Source organism: Myxocyprinus asiaticus, chromosome 3, assembly GCF_019703515.2.
Source record: "Myxocyprinus asiaticus isolate MX2 ecotype Aquarium Trade chromosome 3, UBuf_Myxa_2, whole genome shotgun sequence".
NCBI lineage: Eukaryota > Metazoa > Chordata > Actinopteri > Cypriniformes > Catostomidae > Myxocyprinus > Myxocyprinus asiaticus.
Window position 1 is genome coordinate 14627760 of NC_059346.1, and position 26826 is coordinate 14654585.

Sequence of the window (26826 nt, forward strand, 5' to 3'; positions counted from 1 at the left end):
TTGACTGGGTGGTCAAGTGGTAACATATTCGTCCCATGAATAAGAAGCCCCGGGTTCTGATCCACTCAGATGTAACTTTAAATTTTAATAAACAAAGATTGCATCCACACTTCAGTGGATGTATATCTTGAGTGGGGACACATCTGTTTGCATTTTTCTTTGCGATTCAACTGGAAAAGAGCGCGAGCTGCAGAACACAAACAAAATCTCCACATGATTTGTTTTAAATTTTCCATTTCTGAAAGAGATAAACGTCTTTAAACAGCAGCTAGTTTTTTCAACACAAACACTTTTTAATTCCTGAATCACTATTAATGTCAATTAAGTCACAATAAAAGAATCTAAGATTTAAAGTAATATGTGCCTTAACATACTTATGTCAAAATCTTACTATATCCTAGAAACATGGGATGCAATATGAGATTTCAAGAAGACAACAGGATTTCTTAATAATAATAATAATAATAATAAGGCAAATGCTATTTGCACTAAGTGCAGATAGTGTTAGACAGATACTACAGGTGCATCTCAATAAATTAGAATGTCGTGGAAAAGTTCATTTATTTCAGTAATTCAACTCAAATTGTGAAACTCGTGTATTAAATAAATTCAATGCACACAGACTGAAGTAGTTTAAGTCTTTGGTTCTTTTAATTGTGATGATTTTGGCTCACATTTAACAAAAACCCACCAATTCACTATCTCAAAAAATTAGAATACATCATAAGACCAATAAAAAAACATTTTTAGTGAATTGTTGGCCTTCTGGAAAGTATGTTCATTTACTGTATATGTACTCAATACTTGGTAGGGGCTCCTTTTGCTTTAATTACTGCCTCAATTCGGCGTGGGATGGAGGTGATCAGTTTGTGGCACTGCCGAGGTGGTATGGAAGCCCAGGTTTCTTTGACAGTGGCCTTCAGCTCATCTGCATTTTTTGGTCTCTTGTTTCTCATTTTCCTCTTGACAATACCCCATAGATTCTCTATGGGGTTCAGGTCTGGTGAGTTTGCTGGCCAGTCAAGCACACCAACACCATGGTCATTTAACCAACTTTTGGTGCGTTTGGCAGTGTGGGCAGGTGCCAAATCCTGCTGGAAAATGAAATCAGCTCCAAAATGTCTTGGTAAACGGGTGCAGTGACTTTGGTTTTCAAAAAACACAATGGACCAACACCAGCAGATGACACTGCACCCCAAATCATCACAGACTGTGGAAATTTAACACTGTGTCAAGCAACTTGGGCTATGAGCTTCTCCACCCTTCCTCCAGACTCTAGGACCTTGGTTTCCAAATAAAATACAAAACTTGCTCTCATCTGAAAAGAGGATTTTGGAACACTGGGCAACAGTCCAGTTCTTCTTCTCCTTAGACCAGGTAAGACGCCTCTGACATTGTCTGTGGTTCAGGAGTGGCTTAACAAGAGGAATACGACAACTGTAGCCAAATTCCTTGACATGTCTGTGTGTGGTGGCTCTTGATACCTTGACCCCAGCCTCAGTCCATTCCTTGTGAAGTTCACCCAAATTCTTGAATCGATTTTGCTTGACAATCATAAGGCTGCGGTTCTCTTGGTTGGTTGTGCATCTTTTTCTTCCACACTTTTTCCTTCCACTCAACTTTCTGTTAACATTCTTGGATACAGCACTCTGTGAACAGCCAGCTTCTTTGGCAATGAATGTTTGTGGCTTACCCTCCTTGTGAAGGGTGTCAATGATTGTCTTCTGGACAACTGTCAGATCAGCAGTCTTCCCCATGATTGTGTAGCCTAGTGAACCAAACTGAGAGACCATTTTGAAGGCTCAGGAAACCTTTGCAGGTGTTTTGAGTTGATTAGCTGATTGGCATGTCACCATATTCTAATTTTTCGAGATAGTGAATTGGTGGGTTTTTGTTAAATGTGAGCCAAAATCTCACAATTAAAAGAACCAAAGACTTAAACTGCTTCAGTCTGTGTGCATTGAATTTATTTAATACACGAGTTTCACAATTTGAGTTGAATTACTGAAATAAATGAACTTTTCCACGACATTCTAATTTATTGAGATGCACCTGTATTTGCACCTCTAATTAAATATAAACAGGGCATCACTGCAGTGTTTATTTAGAGTCCCACAGACACCCTACACCAAACTATCACTGCAAGGAATTGCACCCTTTATATTCATTTTATGTATTATGATAGGTAGTATTAAAGAAAATTATTAAGAGTGGAGACAGGAAACAGGATGGGGAAAACTGGGTCAAAAGGAGGATTAGAACCCAGGTCATCCACATGGAAAAATCTCATTCACACCATTTTATCATACTAAGCCATTGTAGAGAGAATTTCTTTGTTTCCTGTTTCCAGACTATTTCAGTCCACCGCCGCGTCACCGTTACGTATGCCATCAAAGTACCACGAGATCGATTCGAGAGCAGCCGGCTAGTGCAGCCACAGCAGTTGCTCTGATTGCTTATTCACGATTGGCAGGGGTGGATTTAGGCATGGCCGACATGGCCAGCTGCCCGGGGCGGCATCTTGCCGGGGACGGCACCCTCCCTACCAGAGGATGTCTGCGCAGCGCTGCATGAAGTCGAACACATCTGTCGTGTCTAGAAGGGATCCCTCTCTCCTCAACTTCTCGTGCATGCACATTCTGTTAAGATGCTTTAGCCTGTGCTTTTTTGCTCGCATCTCAGCGTATTAATGATGGAAAGCATTAGAACTTCAATAATATAAGATTATTATTATTATCTTCAGGGCACCCACACAAACAAGTGGGCGCCCTGAAATCCACCATCCATCTCATCTCCAACCCAACTGCCCTTACGGCCCAGTTCACCCTTGAGAGCATCTCGATGCATTGCAATGACAACGCTTCTTTTTCAAATCTATTGTTATTTTGTATTATTGCTGTAACCTTTATTATATTAACGGTATTAAATTACTGTGTTCATTATTGACAAAAAATAAAATTAAAAAATATTGCCTACAACAGTAGCTTAAAACAATGCCTACATAGCTATTTGTCAATTTGTTAACATTATTTTCATCGCCCATTTGGCCGAAAAGCAAAGTAATTTCAAAGACAAAGCAAGACATTGTATTTTGATGAAAGATGATGATAAGACAAATGGTGAGATACCATTAAAATACCAGTGCTATAGGCTGACAGAGCTGTAGTAGCACAATCTCCTCAACAGGAGGCAGAATGGTGTCAGGCAGACGAAAAGGAAACATAAGGTCTTCACGGGGCCTCCCAAATAGAAGACCTTTTTAACTGTATTTTCCATTGCAAACACAAAGGGTCCTTTTTCTCTCTTACATCCTTAGTACAGCCACACCTGTTTTATTTGTGACATAACGTCTTGTTGGCTTTCTTCAAAGCGCAATAAACCATTTTGCTCACAGCTAAACATTTCATGAATGCATAAACTGTCTAATGCACCTCACTTTTGCCAACCAAAGTACAAGGGAGTGAGTTTAGGAAAAGAAAAGAACATCACCTGATGTTACCATGGATACTGTTGGATTTCCAAATGCCTTGTACCCTCATATTGGTTATTCATTGGCAAAGCTATGTATGTCTGCCTAATATAAAAGCACTGGAGCTCAAGATCTTCAGGAAATCGCTTAGTGCTCTATAATTCAACAACAACAAAAAATGGACATAGCAATGGAGAAAGTAACTGATAAAACAGGAAAGGGGGTTTTCCACACAATGGTAACCAAACCATTTTGGGATGAAAGGCTCCATATTCTTTGACATACCTTGGAGTACCATGTAAATAAATAACATGGTAAAAAGTACCATAGTATTGCCATCAGATACTATCACTGTACAGCCACAGTTTGGTTTTAAGGATTTACATTATGAAGATTCATTATCACTCATACTGACCTTATAAACAAACTCACCAAAGTAGAAGTATCCACCCTCCTCTCTGGGTTGGAAGAATCTGCCCCTGGCCTGTGCATGGACATCTGACCCTTTCTCCACCAGCAGCTCCACATACGGTTTGCAACGGCGCTCTATGGCAATATGTAGTGCCGTCTGACCTACAGACAAGCCATATTTTCTGCATAAATAAAGATGCCAGTGATGTATCAGACAAGCCGTAAAACCAATGACATATAATAATGAATTGACCTCAACAATCAAAACAAACCGTTCTTTAATGGTACAGGAAAATAATATCTATTATTATCTTATCACAAAGAGCAGCAGGAAGCAGCAGAATATTATTAGATACTGTGGACTTATCTTACACAAGAGGATGTATAGCAAAACAAAAATAAGGAGATATGGTCCATGCTGTGTTCAGAGCTAGTATATTTGTACTGAGTGTGTGTGCGGAGTTGTAATGGACATCTAATACATTTTCACTCTAGAAAATTGAGTTCAATTTTTATTTAAGCTTAAAGGAAATGCTATTACAGAAATTTTACGGGTAGAAGCATACTAGTAGATTTGGGCTGCATTCATGTTACAGCCCTTGATTCAGTTCCAATATTTTGCATAGATCAGATCTTGTAGCCTTTTAGTTTTGTAAGAATGAAGCGACCCACATCGGTCATCTGTTTGAAATGACCACTGCCCTTTGTCCACTAATGCACTTTTACAAAACAATAATGTACATAATACACAAAATGCTAATAAGTCACCTTTAAAAAATAAGGTACCTTTAACAAATTTTTCTCTAGTCTGATTGTAGTATAAATGTTAGAAAATTAATGTTTAACTAATATGTTTAACTAACGACATGTCTTTGTATTGTCCTGAAAATGAATAGACTACAAGTTCATGAACGTGTTTATTTCCTATACTTTTTTCTTTTTTCTTTTGATTTTCTCCCCAATTTGGAATGCCCAATTCCCAATGTGCTCTAAGTCCTCATGGTGGCGTAGTTACTCGCCTCAATCCGGGTGGCGGAGGACGAATCTCAGTTGCCTCCACATCTGAGACCATCAATCCGCACATCTTATCACTTGGCTTGTTGAGCACGTTACCGCGGAGACACAGGCTTCACGCTACTCTCTGCGGCATCCACACACAACTCACCACGTGCCCCACCGAGAACCACATTATAGCGACCACGAGGAGGTTACCCCATGTGACTCTACCCTCCCCAGCAACCCGGCCAATTTGGTTACTTAGGACTTGGCTGGAGTCACTCAGCACGCCCAGGATTCGAACTTGCAACTCCAGGGGTGGTAGTATTTCCTCTACTTGACAGTATGGTTTTAGATTTGATTTTAGTGATTCAGTGCATTTCTGTGTGTTTTGGCAGTGCATCTGCATCTGGAAATCTGTTAACAGACAGAATTAGACTATCTGATATACTATATACACTTTCCTGTCTGGAGGCCTGATACAAACACTACTCAACAAATATGGCCAATGTGCAAATTATTATATCCTGAGGAAATTCACTAGAGAGGCAGACTACATAAGTCTGATGTTAGATCATATATGGTGTAATTTAAGTACTATACTTTAACTTCCCAGTATGAAATGTCTTTATAATGCCATTGCATCGCAATGCAGACATGTCTGTGAAGGATTCAAATGTATTAAAATGAGGTCTATGGCCAGAACATACAGGTGCATCTCAATAAATTAGAATGTCGTGGAAAAGTTCATTTATTTCAGTAATTCAACTCAAATTGTGAAACTCGTGTATTAAATAAATTCAATGCACACAGACTGAAGTAGTTTAAGTCTTTGGTTCTTTTAATTGTGATGATTTTGGCTCATATTTAACAAAAACCCACCAATTCACTATCTCAAAAAATTAGAATATGGTGACATGCCAATCAGCTAATCAACTCAAAACACCTGCAAAGGTTTCCTGAGCCTTCAAAATTGTCTCTCAGTTTGGTTCACTAGGCTACACAATCATGGGGAAGACTGCTGATCTGACAGTTGTCCAGAAGACAATCATTGACACCCTTCACAAGGAGGGTAAGCCACAAACATTCATTGCCAAAGAAGCTGGCTGTTCACAGAGTGCTGTATCCAAGCATGTTAACAGAAAGTTGATTGGAAGGAAAAAGTGTGGAAGAAAAAGATGCACAACCAACCGAGAGAACCGCAGCCTTATGAGGATTGTCAAGCAAAATCGATTCAAGAATTTGGGTGAACTTCACAAGGAATGGACTGAGGCTGGGGTCAAGGCATCAAGAGCCACCACACACAGACATGTCAAGGAATTTGGCTACAGTTGTCGTATTCCTCTTGTTAAGCCACTCCTGAACCACAGACAACGTCAGAGGTGTCTTACCTGGGCTAAGGAGAAGAAGAACTGGACTGTTGCCCAATGGTCCAAAGTCCTCTTTTCAGATGAGAGCAAGTTTTGTATTTCATTTGGAAACCAAGGTCCTAGAGTCTGGAGGAAGGGTGGAGAAGCTCATAGCCCAAGTTGCTTGAAGTCCAGTGTTAAGTTTCCACAGTCTGTGATGATTTGGGGTGCAATGTCATCTGCTGGTGTTGGTCCATTGTGTTTTTTGAAAAGCAAAGTCACTGCACCCGTTTACCAAGAAATTTTGGAGCACTTCATGCTTCCTTCTGCTGACCAGCTTTTTAAAGATGCTGATTTCATTTCCCAGCAGGATTTGGCACCTGCCCACACTGCCAAAAGCACCAAAAGTTGGTTAAATGACCATGGTGTTGGTGTGCTTGACTGGCCAGCAAGCTCACCAGACCTGAACCCCATAGAGAATCTATGGGGTATTGTCAAGAGGAAAATGAGAAACAAGAGACCAAAAAATGCAGATGAGCTGAAGGCCACAGTCAAAGAAACCTGGGCTTCCATACCACCTCAGCAGTGCGACAAACTGATCACCTCCATGCCACGCCGAATTGAGGCAGTAATTAAAGCAAAAGGAGCCCCTACCAAGTATTGAGTACATATACAGTAAATGAACATACTTTCCAGAAGGCCAACCATTCACTAAAAATGTTTTTTTTATTGGTCTTATGATGTATTCTAATTTTTTGAGATAGTGAATTGGTGGGTTTTTGTTAAATGTGAGCCAAAATCATCACAATTAAAAGAACCAAAGACTTAAACTACTTCAGTCTGTGTGCACTGAATTTATTTAATACACGAGTTTCACAATTTGAGTTGAATTACTGAAATAAATGAACTTTTCCACGACATTCTAATTTATTGAGATGCACCTGTATTAATGAAAATGAATTGATAAAACTTAAGTTCTGTATTTTGTTTGTGGCCTTCTGTCATTTTTTAATTTGATACAGACAATCAAAATTGGAATGAGCAGGACTCAAACTTGTGATGCCTGCATGAGCACCATAGCTCAATACTGTTTGTCTAAGCATGGGCAGTAATCACTTTGACACAACTCTGACAACTTTTTCTTTCAACTGAGGGAAAGGAAAGTTAGGTAATATTGCACTGGGTGTGGTGCTGGCAAACCAAAATGGCTTACTGTCCAGGCCTAAACACAGAGGCCACAGAGGCACAGCATTAATGTGAGGACTCTGTGTACTGACTAGGGTGGAGACAGGAATCCCAACACCAACTCTGGGTAGTTTCATTAACATTAAGCTCAGTAAGAGTCACAAACTCCACCTCCACCTGATATTGCAGTACCCCACCAAGGACCCATCCTGAAATGCTTAGAGTGAATGCAAGCTTATTTCCCTGCTTACATTTTCATTGGCGCTTACACGAAAAAAGATTTTGGGCCCTATTTGAAGAGTGATAGCGTTAAGCACAGCACAATGCCTTAAGTCATAAGCACAAAGTCAGTGGGCATGGCCATGTAATTTTTGTATTTTCTTGCAAGCATGCACTAAGTCTAGGTGCAAGTGGGTTTGGTGAAATGGCCCATGCAAACAGGCTGGGTCAAGTGCAATTTAATTCCGAGGTTCTTCTCCGGTTATTCCACTGTCTGCATCCTATTATATAGTCCATTCCCTCAAGCACCAGCGATATAAACAAAGACTGCACATTCATAAGAAGTTTGTAGTGTAAATAGACTATGTAATAAATTAAAAGAATAGAAATATGGACTTACGTTCTTTTGAGCATTAACTGCATCCTTGAAGAATGCAAGGCATATTTCTATGACAGTGACACGCTCCTTTTAAACGCAAGGAAAATGTGATTCTCGTCAGAATTTGGATGTACGCTATGTTAAATTATAGAGAATGTAAGTGTTATTAATCATTTTCATCTACTGACACAAATCATGGCTAGTATTAACAGTGATTGTATCAGAACGCACTTCACTTGTATCAGTCGATTTTTATTTTGAAAAAATAAATTAATTTATTGAAACATGATAAAATTCAACCAAAAATATTTCTAAATTCAAATTACACATTGAAGGATAACAATAGTAAATGGAGCAAAAGCATTAGTGATACGTTTATAATTTTCAATCAATTCAAGTGGGATACATCCAAGACTATACAAAGTTATTTTAACAATTTCAACAAAACCTCATATCTACACTGAGCAGCCACAACATTAAAACCACCTGCCTAATATTGTGTAGGCTCCCCTCATGCCGCCAAAACAGCGCCAACCCGCATCTCAGAACAGCATTCCGAGATGCCATTCTTCCCACCACAGTTGTACAGAGTGGTTACAGAAATACTCAAACCAGCCCGTCTGGCACCAACAATCATTCATACGATTATCTAAACAGCCAATGGTGTGGCAGCAGTGCAGTGCATAAAATCATGCAGATACGGGTCAGGAGTTTTAGCTAATGTTCACATCAACCATCATAATGGGGAAAAAATATGATCACAATGATTTGGACTGTGGCATAATTGTTGGTGCCAGATGGGCTGGTTTGAGTATTTCTGTAACTGCTGATCTGGAATTTTCATGTACAACAGTCTCTAGAATTTACTCAGAATGGTGCCAAAAACAAAAAACATCCAGTGAGCGGCAGTTCTGTGGACGGAAATGCCTTGTTGATGAGAGAGGTCAACAGAGAATAGCCAGACTGGTTCAAACTGACAAAGTCTATAGTAACTGAGATAACCCCACTGTACAATTGTGGTGAGACGAATAGCATCTCAGAATGCTATTCAAAAAAATTGCACTAAATTAATTAATTATAATGGTTTAAGTACTAAAAGTGTATATGGTCATTAGAGACCCTAGGTATGTATGACGAGGTGGAGGGCTAATCAGCTGGGAGGGAGATAAAGACGAGCCAGAGGCGCCAGTTCGAGAGAGAGAGAGAGAGAGACGCATGTGGCCACGTTATGCGAGTCTGTTTGTCTTATGGTTTATGATTGTTTTATGTTGAGTTTTGCATTAAAACTTTATGTTGACTGTTCAGCCGGTTCCCGCCTCCTTCTTGCCCATCCTTATACTGTTACATGGCCTGACCCTGCCCTCCTCCTTGTCACACAATGTAATAGTGTTGTTGTTGTTATAGTTTTGCACATCCATAAATTATATTTTTGTGATTATTTCATATCTATATCAAAGGATATCTATTTCTTTGTTTATTACAAGATAAATTAGAACTATATTCATACAAATAAATACTATATCACATTGATTTTCTGTACAACAATGAATTATCAGCAATTGTGAATTATCAGCAATTGTGAATTATCAGCATTCCATATGCATGTACACTAAAAATTATACATGTTATTTCTTACTCAAGGTGGCACTGTTGTTTCAGTGATTGACTTGACTTACATTTGTCATTGCTATTTGATGAAGAAACAATGTGGAAGTAAACTATTGCAAGTACAACACATGAACAGTATGATATAACTATTGGCATTTGGGTCTACTACTGAAATTATTTCACGATAAGTGCCTGAGAAAATACTTACGTCTAACTTATGTATCTTATGTGTTATGTGAAACTGTTTTTGACAGGCAATTGCGTCTCATAAAATTTCAATGCGAAAATAATGAATCCTGTTCTAGATTTGTCCTAATTGTCTCTATGATATATGAAAAATAAAACATATATAAATTTTTTAAATATTTTCTTATTTTCTTGAAAATATGACACTATGTGGGCATTTTGTAGATCCATTTGTAATAGATATAAATGCTGGGTCAATATAGACAAATGTTTAATACATCACAGAATACCAAATGTAGCAAATACTAAACACACATGTACCATATCAATGACTGTAAGATGTAGAGTCAGCGCAGCACTTGCCCAATAGGGCAAGTACCGTAAACTGGCCTCAAACTCTCTTACACTGACCATGGGCCACCCTTACTGTTGAACACAGAAAATTATGTTTAAAAACCTGGCCCTACTAGCTGAATTTGTTTGCATGCGTTTTGAATTTGGTCAGTCTTTTGAGGTTGGCAGACTCACCCCTGTAATAGACATCTCTGAAGGGTGTGTTGATGAACTCTCTGAGGTTTCCTGTCTGTTCTGCGATGTCCATCAACATAGGGATGGTTTCATTCTGACCATTGTGCAGATTCAGCAGTGCTTTTGGCAGGCACGTCTTCCCTGTAGAAAGCTCTAGGAGAAATACAGAAAATAAAATCTGTTACCAACTAGATTTGTAGTGGAGCTTGCTTTTGCAAAACTTGCCGCCATGATGCCAGCTTACCGTGGCTATCTACCATGGCTTTCCTTGGTGGTTGCTTACTCGTCAGAGAACCCACCCCCAAATCTCTATGATATTCTCGTCCCTAAATATGGCACTGGTCCTTCATTGAAAGTAAGTCTATGGGATTTTTGGAAGTCTCTTCTAGCTGTTAAATCTCATCTGCTCTACTCCAGGGTCAAGTGATACTGTTTTCCATGCTTACATTTAGCCTGAAATACTTGAGTTGTGTGTCTGATGTCCTCAAACAGAATACTTTATTCCATTTGTGACAGTTTGCTGCGATTTCTTACTTCTCTCTGTTAAAAGTTCACTCAAACATTTGAGGCAGCAAGTAGAGCCTGGCTCCACATTGCAGGGTCACAGTAGCTGCTATAATACAATTTCCTCTACTTCGTGAAATAGGGACAACAACAAAAGCCAAAATAACTGCCACATAAGGGAAGAGGTTATAATAACACAGGATATCTGTTCTGGGACATGATCTTTTTATTACACAAAATTAATTTGAGTAATACAGGAGAGGTTTATCTTTTTAATATAAATAGGAAAGCATTATTACCATACTGAAAATAAAACAAAGCGTAAAAGGTGGTTAGCTAGGAGATCAGCAGGTCAACAGATAAACCAGCTGAACACCAATTTGTCCAGGTAGTGAGACCAAATAAGGCAGTTTAAAACAGCTTTGACCAGCATACCACCTAAGGCTATTTACAAAAATTAAAATTAAAATAAATAATAATAAAAAATAAAAAAAATTATAACAAGGTTTGGAAACAAGAATTACCAAATAATCTTAAATTGTCTTACTTAAATAGGAAAAACACAAATCAATTAAGAAGTAGCAGTTCAATAATTTTTCAGTTTGTATTCTGGGAAGTTGCCCAAAATTAAACCTGTGGCCATACCCACAAGATACACACACTTAAACCCACACAGATGCACAGTACACCCAGGGTTAGAAATTAACACCCAAATGTGGGTAAATTTTCTATTTGGCTGGTGAATTTCGCTGTGTCATATGCCACTTTGGCAAGCGCTTTTTTATCAGCTTGTGTCAGCTTGTAAAATAATGTAATATGTTCCAGTTTTGTCATCAAGGGGGTTCTGTAGGTCTTCAGTCATTAAGGTTGCAGGTCTTTACATAGAACAGCTCTCATTAGCTAGTCCTGCTGCTCATCGAAAGTCTCAGTCAGCAGTAGGGATACCACGCTCATGCACTTGTATGTGTGGAGCCGGTGTTGTTTTGAAGTGGCTGCTCTTCTGTAGGGTGTCTGACTCTACAGCATTTACACATTGCTGTCAAGTGTAACTGACCTATTAGAAAATGTATACTGTGCTGATTAATTATGCATGATATATTAAACATGAGCATATACTGTATCTGTGATTATTAGAAGGAACTGATTAGAATATCTGGATAAAAACAACATAACTGGTGACATTAACAAGCATGTAATCTTATATTACTCTTGAATTAAAAATATGGAGAATCCCTTCACATTAAGTAATTTTATGTTCCAAAACATACAAATACAAATTTAGTTTTGTATTGAATAATCTGAAAAATATTTGTAAATGGACTATTTGGCATTTAAATATTTCATAAATAATAAAACAATGCAATTCTTTAAAAAAGCAGTTCACTTTTAAACATGCTTACAGTATTGTTTATTTGTCACTCATGTCTGTAAAATCCACTTGTAAAATGCAATTAAAAATAAATAAAATAAAAATTATAATAAAAATGGCCGGTAAGAAAACTAACTGGCTGGTGGGCTAAAAAGCTAATTTCGGACCATGAGTACACCCATTGCTTTTACAGACTAAACCACTCCCAAAATGTACCTTTGAACTCCTCATCTGTTAGCCTCTTTTCATGTGACTGTAGATACTGCAAGAGACCATCCAGAGCTCTCGGATCTGCTCGAGATACGGCTTCAAACAACAGAGAGCGGTTGAAGACTTTGAGAATAGGGGGGTCTGGGGATCCCTCATCACATGACATCTCAATCTCTGCTTTCCTTCAGGGGAAGATATAGTGTTTTTAAATGAACCTCAGTTAAAACATCATGAGTTCAGTTCAACATATAATTTGCATTACAAACATATATATATATATATATATATATATATATATATATTTATTTTATTTTATTATTACATTTATTTTACTTTTGCATGGGTGCACCTGTACATTCACAATACAGAGTGAAATGTGACCTCTTGGTTAATTCAACTGTAGCATTGTAAGAGTTGTTTTGAGGAGCCCCCCTAACTAGTTTAAACTTCACCATACCCAGGTTCTGGTGTACACTAGGGGAAAAAGTTTTACATAAGTCTTTGTGCTGGGAAAAAACTGAACTGCCTTGATGACGTCAACATAAACATTACTCCAAAAGCTTTAATGGAAACAACGACAAACATTCAGTCACCCCACTGTTCACGGACTGCCACATGGAACATAATTTATACAAAAGTGACACTTCAGCTCTATGCTCTGATACTACTATATAGATATGATCTGACCATAGTTTCACCATAGTAACAAAGCAAGCAGTTACTTCATTGACAATGTTTTCCTTTTTGGTTTTTCTTTACAAACACATAACTCCACAACGATCTTAAAAAACATTTTAACTGTGGAACATTACACGACTACCACCAACGTCAAAAGAGCAGTATTATCGTAACACTAATCAGACTTCACTCTGCACTCTATCACTCAGTAAACAATGTGCCCCTCTCTGTTTTAACATTCCTGAAGGTGAATGTATACACCTGAAGGATGTTCGACACTATGTCACTGTTTGTTAGTCTACCTAATAAGAAGCAGCATTTTAGCTATGCCTTACAGTTAGTGCATGTGCTATGATGCCGGTGACAAAGGTTCGATTCTGGCTTGCAACATTCTATGATCTCATTCTCCTGCTTTTCTGCCCATCATTTCCTGTCCACTCTCTACTCTTGTATTAATAAAAGTGAATTTTTAATGGTGCCAAAATCATTCACAAATATCGACAAAAAAAAAGAATAGTGAAGTACATTTCTTACAAATAAGAAATGTTTTTTCACAATATATGAAATTCTATGCAGGTTTTTTTTTATTTTATTTCTTACTGTTTAAAACAATGGCTGTCAATAGAATAAAAGAATTAGTGGTCGACCGATATGGGTTTTTTAATGGCCAATGCTGATGTCCAGAGAGCAGGGTGATACAATGCCGATATATCACACAATTTAATATAGTAAATAACATAAACATAAAATTGCTAAAAAATAATAATAAACTCTTATTTAGTACTATACGAACACAATTTAACATAAAACTAAAAAAGATTTCTGTTTAATCATCAAATTTTAGCAATTTATTTGCACATGAAGAAATTAGTAATATATTAGGAAGAAGGAAATAACAGTACACACAGTAGTCCAGCAACCATGGATGGCATGTCCATGTTAGCAATCGTATTTTCTCAAAAAATACCAAATCAAACCAATTGTACATACAGTGCATAGTAAATAAGACATTTACTTATAGCACACGTGAAGCGCTTTTACCTTGGGCTGCATCCGAAAATGTATCGGCCTTGGCGATATATCGGTCGACCACTAAAATAATTGCTATTAAACTCATGCTTTCAGAATGAAACATTAATAATGTCATTTTAATTTTTCTCTGAAATTTTCCACCTTTGGGCTGAACAGTTCTGAGCACGGTGAGCCAAAATCAGTGTATGTTTAATGTATCTTCATGATTTTATGATCATGGTTTAATACGTTAGTAGTATAATACATTATTTTTCTACACATCTTTTTCGTAAGGGTAGATTATGCAAGTTAGCACATGTCCTAGCTTATGTCCTGTTTTAGCTAGTCTGGGACCCTATTTTTCTGTGTGTTCGTGTTTGGTGGCATTCACAACATATTAGCGTATGGTGACAAACCTCTCGCCTTTTACTTTTTGCTTTACTTTTTGTAACATAGGCTATATCTTTACTGTGCTTTAGCAGAATAAAAACCTGGGGAAAAAAGCAACCGTAACCATGCCAAATGGCCCAGTTCAGCCCAATGGTGGAAAAGCGGCTAATGAAAGAATGTAATAGTGTCTTGTCATTTCTAATTACTTAATTATTCCCTTTTTTCAGCTCTTTATTTAGTTAACTGAATTGTGGTTCTCATTTTATTTATCTGATCCTATGCAGTTTAATGTGAATTTTGGGACTTTTGAGCTTGTTCTTGTTTATATTTGTGAGAAGCCAAAGACAAATTTCCACTGTAGTGAACAATAATGTCAAGTATCATCTATCATCACGTCATCTAACAAAACCCCCTAAATATATACAACAAAAAAGGAAGATGGTATTTTTTCTTACCCCCGTGGAAGCTTCTTCCTGCGTTTTTTCTGGTTGTTGACCTCTCTACATGTGCCATAGTCAAAGAGGGAGTCCATTGGTGCCTTCTTTGGGCCAGGTGCCACTGGATAATCCGACATGGTGGAATCAAGAAGGTCCATGGGGTTAGGAACACCCTTTTTAAAGGCCCCCGGGAATCTTATCCGCAGGTTCTGCTTGCTGTCACTCTGTTGCCCAGGTCGAGCTGGATCCTGGGGCAAATCTTGGGTTGGATGTGATCCATCATCTTTCTCCAGTAGTTCTGCCAGAGAAGACATGGGGAAGTTGGGATCCCCATCTGCTGAAGGGCCCTTACCCTCTGATGAGTCCTGGGCAGCACTCCTAGATGGCGTAGAGACAGAATTGGACATGTCCGACTCTGTCATGGCCAGACGATAGCGCCTTAGTAGAGTGGAAGCAGAGAAACCCTGCTGGAATGTTAAGAATTAAGTGAGAAACTGGTAACACAAGAAAAATTAGGGAGTTGTACCGAGATTGGGTTTTTCAGTGACTCGTCAATACTGATATCTAGAGAACGGATTGATCTATATAATGCAAATATATACATGATACAATTAAATGACAGCAAATGAAATGTACAAAAAATTGCTAGACTGAAATGAAGTCTAACTTTTACACAGTATGTCAGAGGTCGGCAAACGTTTTGACATGAAGTGCCATTTTTTATATTTTCTTTGTGAATCACAGTGTTGCCCCACCCCATATGCATATATTTATCCGTGTTTCAAAAGTTTGAGTGCACAGGTGAAAATGCTTCTATTTAGTATTTTTCTAATTTAATACAGTTTATTTTTAATTGCAAATTATATTATCAGCATAACAGTTTTAAAAACCTAATGTTATCCCAGCATGAAGTGTGAATGTTCCACAGAACATCTTGAGTGCTGCAATGGAAGCAAGAAAAACTAACATTTTGTACAAAACCAATTATTACAGGGGCCTGGGTAGCTCAGCGAGTATTGACACTGACTACCACCCCTGGAGTCGCGAGTTCGAATCCAGGATGTGCTAAGTGACTCCAGCCAGGTCTTCTAAGCAACCAAATTGGCCCGGTTGCTAGGGAGGGTAGAGTCACAAGGGGTAGCCTCCTCGTGGCCGCGATTAGTGCTTCTCGCTCTCAATGGCGTGCATGGTAATTTGTGCTTGGATTGCGGAGGGTAGCAGGAGCCTCCGCATGCAGAGTCTCCACGTGATAAAATGCGTGGATTGACAGTCTCAGAAGTGCAGGCAACTGAGACTTGTCTCCGCCACCCGGATTGAGGTGAGCAACCACGCCACCACGAGGACCTACTAAGTAGTGGGAATTGGGCATTCCAAATTGGGAGAAAAAGGGGATAATAAAAAATAAATTTAAAAAAAGCAGTTATTACGGGTAATCTCACAACTTTGCTTATTTAATGATTAATGATCTAGAAATTGTGTGGAATCTTAAATATTTCTTATTCATTTATGTCATAAAATTTTCAGTGATCCGGTGTTTATTTAGATTTTGAAGTGGGCTCAAACTAGGTGTGAGGGACTTATAAATAAAATAAGGGACATATCATTAAAATATTTACTCCTTGCTTGCCAGTGATTACCCCCTTCATATGTCATAGGTTACTGACCCCTGCCACATGTATTCCCAGACTGACTCGATGTTCAGTGGAGGTCTCTGTGGGGGCCCCATGCCATCTGTTGCAGGGCTCCCTGTTCTTCTATTCTATTCTATTTGCAAAAGTAATGTTTGGGAGTCTAAAATGTATATTTCCTATTGATACACTAAAGCTGAAGATATAAATAACATCCTAAGACAAGTGTTTTTGTGAACATCTTATGTGCCTAAGACTTTTACACAGTACAGCACTCTGGCACAACTTTAAAGACAAGGTTATGTGCTCAAAGATGACACAATTAGGCTGCTAGAAGAGCTGAAGGCTGATTTAGGATTTGGTGATCTAGAATTTGGAGGCAGTGAGCCGTGACCTAGTGGTTTGTTCATGTGCTCTGACATATTTAGATTTGGTCATCATATAGCTGATGCAATTTCGATCTGGCCCCTGATCCCGTTCTCCCTCTCTCTCTCTCTCTCTCTCAATCATTTCCTGTCCTCGCTTTACTATCCTCTCTAAACAAAAAAGTTATTTAAAAATCATTATTATTTAAGAATCTGGACATTGGATGCACTTCTGGTCAAGCCTCCCTAAATTTACCTGTATCAAATACACTTTAGCATGAACAGAACCAAATCTCTGAAAACTCTGCACGAGAGATGCATATCAAAACTAAGCTTCCTGTACTCAAGCTGCACTGGACAGTGAAATCTATGAAATCATTTATTCCAGCATGCACATGGACTATAAAGATGCATTCTAGAATGGAATCATTGGAATCATTGTACCCTGTTGGTACTACCAAACAACTTACCCTGGCCTTCCAGAGTCATGGCAGTTTGTGCTCATTTGCATTGGCAGCTCCATGTGACATTTGAAGAGTTTTGTTAGTTTGGGCTAACTCCTAAACATCTTTGTTTCCCTCATTGTGGCTTGACTGACTTATTTTCAATTAAAAATATATATATATTACTCCATTTTGTGTGCGACTCCCCATAAACCTAAAGTTGCAGTCAAGAACAAGCTAGGCTTAACACAACACAAAAACAATTTATCTTATAGTACATACAAACTGAACTTGTGGCACTGCAGTCTTAAAGAAATTTTCATGACATATCATTGATTACATTTAGAGTCCAATGATTTCCTTCTCTTTCTTCTTTATTATGTTGTATGAACTGTATGTAAGAGTTGGCATTGCCAGTGATGTCTCATACCAAACATCTGCTGTAACTTTGGGCTGTTAATCAAAAGCATTCTGTCCTTCTGAAAGCCTTCTATTCTGCTTCTTTTCTACTATTCTGCAAGATAACATTTGTAGCATCATTACAGTGCTAGCCAGGAAGCACTGTATTGATATTTCTCAAATATTCTGGTTAGGGTTTATTGTAAAACCCTAACCCTAAATATTACAATTCTGTAAATAATTCAGCCCAAACCACTTAATGTACAGACTTAATTAAAAAAAGATGCATCACAATTAAGGTGGCTGAGGCAAATATGTGCCACCTGCAAATGTGCTGCATTAAAAAAGGTAACATGTGCTGCATTAAAAATTAAAATGTTAAAAATTAAAGTCTGTGTAAACGTAACTTTTTTTGTGGTGTATATACTGCTTTAAATGCAGATTTGTCACCTTTGCAGTATAAAGAATGCTTGAGAAAAGCTTTCAGGCACTTTCAGATTAATATGGTACTATTTCATTATTTTATATCTATATTATTCACTACTTTATATGATATACCTCATATACTATGTAAAGGTACAATACATATTTGTTTGAACTTTCTATTCTTTCTTAAATTGATAGATCAATCATATAATTCATTCTTAAGCTAAGATAAACCTCAAGAAAGTACTACCGAGAATCTCACTAGTTTTGGAAGTGATTAATAGCTTCAGAACTTTGAATCTTTGCAAAAAATTGAGCAGGTTATACATACATTATTCACTTCACTCATTGCCTTGTATCACGTGTACAGTTCTCCAATACTAAGTTCCTCCTCAGGGGACCCGAAAAGTGTCAGGGGGACAACAGGGGCCCAAACAAATCTGAAGAAAGAAAAAAATTTATAAAGATGTTAAAGTTTAAACAACAGAATCGTCACACTGACTAGATCAAAATAAGAACTGCCAAGTGTTATACGATCCATGCCTGCGTTCCAATTTCCGACAACAATCGCTATACATCACTATACATTTTCATTAGTCCATAAGGTTTATTCTAGAATAGATTTTTATATATATATATATATATATATATATATATATATATATATATATATATATATATATATATATATATATATATCTAAGTCCCTCATTTCATCTGTTGTTGATAGTTCAATTGGAAACATTTTAGTCTCAGATCAAGCCCTGGTGAGTTTAAAGGGGTTGCCAAATACGGAGAAAAAGAAATCATATAGTTGCCGCCTTAATGTGTCCCCTTTGCAAAATCCTGATTTCCAACAAATGTTAAATTCTGAAATCAATGTTTATATGGAGATGAACTGGTCCTCAGTATCCTCTGTGGGCGTGGCTTGAGAGGCACTTAAGGTGGTTCTTAGGGGTCGGATCATACAGTATGCCTCATTCACCAAAAAATCCAAAGCACGAGAACTTGTGGAGTTGGAAGGAAATATTAAAAATGCAGAGGCAGAGCTGAAGCACCATTTGTAATCTGATGGCCTCAGAGAATTGTCTCGATTGAAATACAGATATAATACTATTTTGTCGCGGAAAGTGGAGTTTTGGCTATTCAGGGCAAGACAGTCATACTTTGAGTTGGGGGACAAAGCAGGGAAACTTTTGGCTAGATATATATAATGCAGAGAGAGTCTTTTTCTACCATTCCCTCAGCGAAATCTGCTGATGGTGAAATATTTACCTCGGCAATTGATATTAATAATGCTTTAAAAAAACTACTCTGATCTCTATAGTTCCACGTCTTCGTCTACTAATGAAGATATTAGAAACTTTGTGGAGCCATTAGATCTCCCTAAACTGACGACTGAGCAAAAAAATTCTCTTGATTCTGAGATAACCTTGGAGGAGCTTGGCGAGGTTATTAAAGCCTTACCTACAGGCAAGGCTCCGGGGCCTGACGGCTTTGCCGCTGAGTTTTTCAAATCTTATGCTACAGAACTGGCTCTAATTTTGCTAGAAGTTTATACTGAATCATTAAAGAATGGAAAGCTCCCGCCAACCATGACATAAGCCCGGATCAGTCTGATTCTTAAAAAGGACAAAGATCCAAGCGAGTGTAAAAGTTACCGTCCAATTTCTCTGATCCAGTTAGATGAAAAAAAATTCTGGCTAATCGATTAAGTTATGACATCTCTTATACATATAAATCAAGTGGGGTTTATTCGTGGCCGCGGCTCTTCTGATAACATCAGGCGTCTCATCAATATCATGTGGTCAGTGGCGACTGATCAGACTCCGGTTGCTGCCATCTCACTTGACGCCAAAAAGGCGTTTGATATGGTAGAATGGGATTATCTTTTTAAGATTTTCGAAATATACAGGTTCGGGAATACTTTTATTGGATGGACTAAATTATTATATAGACACCCGGTAGCGGTGGTACAAACAAATGGATTAATTTCAGATTATTTTACTCTGGACAGGGGCACCCGCAGGCCCTCTTTCTCCATTATTGGTCTGTCTTGTCCTGGAACCATTAGCAGCCGCGATAAGAAAGGAAGATGATTTTCCAGGGGTGGTGGCATGAGGTATGGCGCATAAGCTTTTGCTTTAAAAAGATGATATTTTATTATTCGTCTCTGACCACACTAGATGCACACTATGCCTTGCCTCCACAGAATTATTAATTCCTTTTCTAAGTTCTCAGGATACAGAGTTAATTGGTCTAAATCCGAAGCTTTGGCACTGACAGCGTACTGCCCAGTAATGGCTTTTCAGCCGGACGCCTTCCGGTGGCCCAAACAGGGCATTCAATATTTGGGTATTTTATTCACAGCACATTTGTGTGATTTAGTTAGAGTTCATTTTGATCCCTTAATAAAAATGTTTTCAAGAGATGTGGGCAGGTGGGCTTCATTACATTTATCTATGATTGAGAAGGTTAATGTTATTAAAATGAATTGTATTCCAAAATTTAACTACCTGCTACAGTCTCTCCCTGTAGATGTCCCCCTCTCTTATTTCAAGCAATCTGATAGCATATTGAAGTCCTTCATTTGGAATGGTAAGCGTCCCAGATTACATTTCAATAAGTTACATAGGCCGACTGACAAAGCTGGGCTTGGCCTACCCAAGATTTTGTTTTATTATTATGCATTCGGTCTCAGACATTTGGCTCATTGGTCGCTTCCACCTGAGAGAGCCCCTCCCTGGTTTTGTATTGAATTGTCTTGCCCCTATTTTGCCATTGCAAATCCTTTCTATCAAACTAACCGGAGAAGTTAAGTTACACCACGTTATCTCGCATTTGCACTCGGTATGGACAAAAGTGTCCAGAGTGTTTAATTCGGACATTTATTTAAATGTTGCTTCGAGCATATGACTGAACCCAAAATTATGTATCAATAAGTCCCCTTTCTGCTGTTCAGAGTGGATTGTGAGGGAGATTAATACACTCGGTGACCTATATGAGAGTGGAGTGTTGAGATCCTTTGAAAATTTGGTTCAACATTTTGGGATTCCCAGATCTCAGTTTTTTAGGTATTTACAGCTGTGCCACCTGCTCTGTACTATTTTTGGGAGTAGCATACACCCCCCAAAAGCGGCAGACACTCTGGGAGTGGTGATTACTACTTTTGGGAAAGGTCATGAGGCATCAGTGTATTACTCCCTGCTAATTCAGTGTCTGGGGGATGGAACTTCATCTTCTATTAAGAGATTATGGGAGAAAGATTTTAACTTGGTATTGGAGGAGGGAGTGTGGGCTAGGATTCTAAAAAACGTCAAGTCTGTATCTAGAGATGCAAGGGCGTGCCTTATGCAATTCAAGATTTTACACAGATTCTATTTGACCCCCTCTAGATTGTATAGGCTTGGTCTTAAAGACACACCCACCTGCTGGCAATGCCAATCGAATGATGGAGACATGGCCCATGTTTTTTGGTGGTGTGCTGAGATCCAGGAATATTGGTTGAAGGTTCAGAGTATTGTGTGTGATGTGTTGGGCACTCGGGTTTCATTTTGCCCCAGACTCCTTGTTTTGGGCGATGGGGCGGTCATCGATATAGAAGATAAATACATAAAAAATTGGGTTCTGACCAGTGTAATGATAGGCAGGCAGATTGTTTTAAGGGGATGGAAGATGGCTGGAGTGCCCTCAATTCAGGAGTGGTGCAAGGAGATGGGGAGGATGGCAGCTTTCGAGGAGGTGTCGTGTAGAAGGCTGGGGATCTGGGATTCATTTGATGGGAAATGGGGAAGTTATTTGACGTTTTTGGGGACTCTCGGAGAGGGACTGTGGAGAGAGATGCGTAGTTTTAGATGTGTATGATTATTATATATTTTTTTTATTTTTTATTATTATTTATTTAATTAATTTTTCTGTGTGTGTGTACTTATGTGAGACCACAGGGATGTTAGTTGGGGGTCAGGGTAGGGTTGTTGATTGGGGAGGGGTAGTAGTGGGAGTTAAATGCTGATTAATTGTATATATGTTTTGTTTTTCTGTCATTTTCTATGAATCAATAAAATGTTAATTTTAGGATTTTGACCCTGTCTGTATCTACTGTGATCTAAAGAAGTATCGGGTAGTAACAAAAACACATTCATTTAAATTTAGGGGAAGAAAAATCTTTCTTTTTTTACTTCCTAAATAAACATTTAGGTATAGATGTATATACTGGTGCTCTTGTCATGTAATGTAATGAATTAAGACACTTCGTAAAAGCTTTAAAAAAATAAATAAAAAAAAAACACCTTTCTGTTCATCCCACATATCCCCTCCCCATGCCCCACTCCAGACCCATTGTCCACATGTCACAATCCATTGTTGGGCTCATCTCAGTCCAAAACTGATTCCCTCATTTCCCGGAACAGGCATGACTAATGCTCCCTTTGTCCTATTCTCTTTCCAGTTCAAGGGGAAATTCCTCCATTTGTACATCCATTAATCTACAAGTCTCAAATCCTCAGGTAATAAAACAATGATATCAAAGAACCACTATTGCTGATGTTGCATTTAATTCCTGTGCTGCTTAAATAAAAATGAAAATTTTGTCATCATTTACCCTGGTGCTTCAAAACTAAATTTAAGTACTTATTTATTGTTTTTCCACCGTAACTCTTAAAGGGATAGTTCACCAAAAATGAAAAATAGTTTATTAATTTACTCACCCTCGTGTTGTTCTAAACAAATAAGACTTTCTATCTTTTTCAGTAAGGGAGAAGTATTGATAACATTTTGTGCTCAGTGATGTCATATAGTGGCAGTGGCTGGTGACCACCTCTTCAAGCTTCAAAAGAATGCAAAAGTATAATTCAGAAGTTTAATAAATTGTACCATGAGACTCGTGCCTTGTTCTGAAGGCATACGATAAGGTTTGGTGAGAAACAAGCCAAAATCGAATTGATTATTTAGTGAAAATCTTGACCGACCGTTGCTCTCCTGTGTGCGTTCATGAGAGTGCACGAGAACAGCAGTTATGCTGCCCCTGCTCGTGAGATTGTTTGTTCAAGCGTAAAATCGCTTGTTTGGTACAATTGGACCACCACAGAGATATTATCAACAGAAAACGCAACACAGCTGCACACAAACCAGAGAAAAGTCTGAAGTCGAAGAAGAGATGCATTTTTATGCCCAGCCTTTTTTGTTTGAACCGGAGTACTCAGAAATCAAACTGAGAGAGATGGAGGAGAGGAAGCCACACTTACACCGTGTCCTAACTAGATGTCAAACGACAAGCAATAACAGTTATCTTTTCTATGTTAATCAAGAGTTTTTGTCCTTACCAGCCGCGATAAGCGTCGGGGCATTCTGTTGATCGCTTGGTTTCTATTTGTGCCGTCTCGCTGTACAGCCTCGTCCACTGTGAACTAGCACTGGTCCAAAATCTTTGCCATAACAGTATATTGAAGCTAGCACTCACTATCCGGCTAAAAACAACTTGATTTTGGTCGAGGGTGTCACACCTACCAACTGTTTCACTAAGGTCTCGCTCTCTTCAGTTTTGTCACACACACACACACACACACACACCAGTTCAGAATAGAGACACATACCGGCACCCTCAGTCTTTCTCTCCGATTCTTCCAGTTTACTTTCATTAAGCGAAACCTCCAAAACCTTCAAAACACTGCAGTTTCCTGTACTCACTGTCTGACTGTAGTTTTTTTTTTTTTGGTGTGTATGTGCAGCTCTTCCGTCTCTCTCAGTTAAATTTACGAGTACTCTGGTTCATACAAAATAAGGCTGGGCATAGCAATGCATCTCCTCTTCGACTACAAACTCTTCAGACATGTTTTGTAAGTTCTGTTCTCTGGTTTGTGTGCAGTTGTGCAGTTTTTGTTGTTAATATCTCTGTGGTGGTCCAATTGTTCCAAACAAGTGAGTTTTCGCTTGAACACCCATTTCATAACTGCTCCTCTCGTGCACTCTCAGGAACGCACACAGTAGAGCAATGGTCAGTCAAGATTTTCACTAAAAAATCAATTAGATTTGTTTCTCACCAAACCTTATTGAATGCTTTCAGAACAACACATGAGTCACATTGAATCATTTTTTTAGACTTCTGAATTATACTTTTGCATCCTTTTGAAGCTTGAAGAGGTGGTCACCATCCACTGCCATTGTATGACATCACTGAGCAAAACATTTTTTTTTTTTTAATTTCTCCCTTTGTGTACTGAAAAAGCAACTCATATTGGTTTAGAAACAACAAAATGGTGAATAAATAATAAATTATTTTTCATTTATGGGTGAACTATCCCTTTAAATCTCCTTTGTACGCATTCAAACTTGGCGCATCACGACAGGTTTAACATCAGTGACAACCATGCTATTTGTTCTCGCATTTCTCCTAACTGTGTCTCTGAATGCCATGCAGCAAGTTCCAATATGCAGAAGTGTGAATGAGATTTGAGATCAATGGTGGAGGGCAAATTTCTCACTACTACCAACTTACATTACTTATCATTTGGCTCACAAGACTTTTGACACACAAGTCATATAGACTACTTTTAACGTACATTTATAGTTTTTTTTTTTTTTTTTTTTTTTAAAGCTTGAAAGCTCCTGGACATTACTGAAGAATGTTCACGCTGTATAGAAAAGAGCAGTGTGAACATTCTTCAAAATTCCTCCATTAATATTGAAGAAACAAATTCATACATGTTTGTAATGACATAAGAGTAAATAAATGATCTAGAGTTGTGTTGACTTCTGGATCTCTGTGATTGAGTAGAGAACAACAAGCACTGGTCCTGTTCAGGCATGTTTGAGTCCCGCCTGAGGACGTTTAAGTGTAATCACTAACAAGTTTCTCTTCTTACATCACAAATATCATCTCATTTTAGTTAACAAGATTAAACCAATGATATTGAAGCAGGCTTAATCACTCTTTCCCTAAAGCTGTGCTCTGTTCAGTATGGAGGTTTTCGTTTACCTCTTGTTTGCTTAAGCGGGTGGTGGAAAATTGAATACAAAACCCCACAGTTACAGCCACTGGCCTGGCAAGCTCTATCCAAATTCAGAAGAATGTCTGACATGGCTTCAGAAAAATATTGCTTCCCTCCAATACAGCCTATTATCATTATTATTAGTCAAAACAATGGAGAGGATTTAATAAGATCTGACAACGTGGGAGTGCGATGCCTTTCAGTATGTCATTTCACTGTGTACTGGAAATAAGAAGGATGTACTGGTGGTGCATCAGACCACGTAAACAGTAGACCTAATGAGAAATAGGACAGACAGTGAAAAGGACATTCTATCTACATGGAATAGCAGTAGATAAGAGCTGGAAAAGACAGAATCCCATTTCGTGGCCCCAAAAGAAGATTTAGACTTCCTTCTCAGTGCCAAAACTGATTCCTCAAGGGATCCAAACAGCTGTGGTTTATCTCAAGATGATGCTAAAGTGAGGTTGTGGGAAATATTAAAGTGATCCACAGAGTTTCCATTGCTGGTTCTGCTGACAGTCCAACCACAATTCTGACTTCATGCAATGACTGTAAAATTCCAAACTTTAAGAAGGTAGGACATACATGAGCATGTTGCATTACTGATCAGTGGATTTCAAACAGGTCTTGATGTAAACACTGAGTGTGGATATAAACAAACAACACTCTGATTTGTAGATAATCAGGTACACTAGGAAGAGGAAGTTCAGGACTTCTTTAAAAGTGACTATGTGGTTTGAATTACACTATTCAAAACATTTACCAGAGCTACAATAGTCAGTACACTTATTCAGTTTTTGAGGATGTACTAGTAAGTCAAACCTTACATATCTGAGTAACATTTCCAACAATGTCCAACTTTTCTAACACCATTTAAAATGGATCTGTAATCTCTCGACATTTAGAAACTACATCAAAAGTCAGAAAGAAAAAGCACCTCACCCGTACAGCTGAAAGAACTTTCGGTAGAATCAGTAGTTCATTCCCCACCCATTCATACTTCAGACAGGATTCTGTACAGCGCTTTGAAAAGCGGCTTCATCTTTTCGGCGGGGTGTTTCAGACGGATAATGGGAGAAAGTGATTGGAGATCATGAGGAGCTTGGTTTTCTCACCGCCCACTAAATGGAAACCTGTAGAAATGAGCGTTAAGGGTGTGGTGTGAACCTCTATACAGTATGTAGACTCATAACTTCTAAACTTAGAAGCTAGGGTTTTACTTGTTGTTGTTACTTTTAAGCCTTAAAATAAATAAATAAATAAATCCACAAGACCTTCTAACGTCTAAAGTCTTGTAAACGCAAAATATTAACTGGTAATATACGTAGAAATTTTTATAATTGTTTTGAAGCAATGTAAACAGACAAAATACCCACCGTTCCGCAATCTTTAGTTGTTAACAATAGTATATTTTGTGCAGAACATAGTAAATGATGTATTTTCTTTAAACTAATTTGTTGTGCTAAGTTTGTAATTTGCTACCTGTACGAATGTTATCCACGGTGTTTGACTGTGTGTGTAAAAACTTTTTGCCGAATTATTTTGCATAATATGTCATTAATAGTTTTGGTTGGATGATTTGAATCGTATTTAGACAAATGTATAATTACCATGCTACACATACTTCGGAGAATAAGGTCTTTCAAA

At 38.2% G+C, this 26826-nt stretch overlaps 1 protein-coding gene across 3 annotated transcripts in view; it reads right to left on the bottom strand.

Annotated features, from left to right (window-relative positions):
- The window catches only part of LOC127418579 (transient receptor potential cation channel subfamily V member 4-like), a 46205-nt gene extending 19914 nt beyond the window's left edge, over positions 1 to 26291 (bottom strand). The window contains exons 1-6 of one of the 3 annotated variants that reach the window (XM_051659212.1): positions 26122 to 26291; positions 18522 to 18630; positions 14948 to 15393; positions 12420 to 12595; positions 10331 to 10483; positions 3902 to 4042 (exon numbers count right to left, since the gene is read on the bottom strand). In XM_051659212.1, coding sequence (XP_051515172.1) covers positions 3902 to 4042; positions 10331 to 10483; positions 12420 to 12595; positions 14948 to 15393; positions 18522 to 18539 — 934 coding nt within the window. In that variant the 5' untranslated portion in view covers positions 18540 to 18630; positions 26122 to 26291. Of the gene's footprint in view, positions 1 to 3901; positions 4043 to 10330; positions 10484 to 12419; positions 12596 to 14947; positions 15397 to 18521; positions 18631 to 26121 lie in introns of all 3 variants that reach the window. The other 2 variants (XM_051659205.1, XM_051659221.1) reach the window with 2 other exon arrangements.
- Positions 26292 to 26826: the final 535 nt, after the last annotated feature.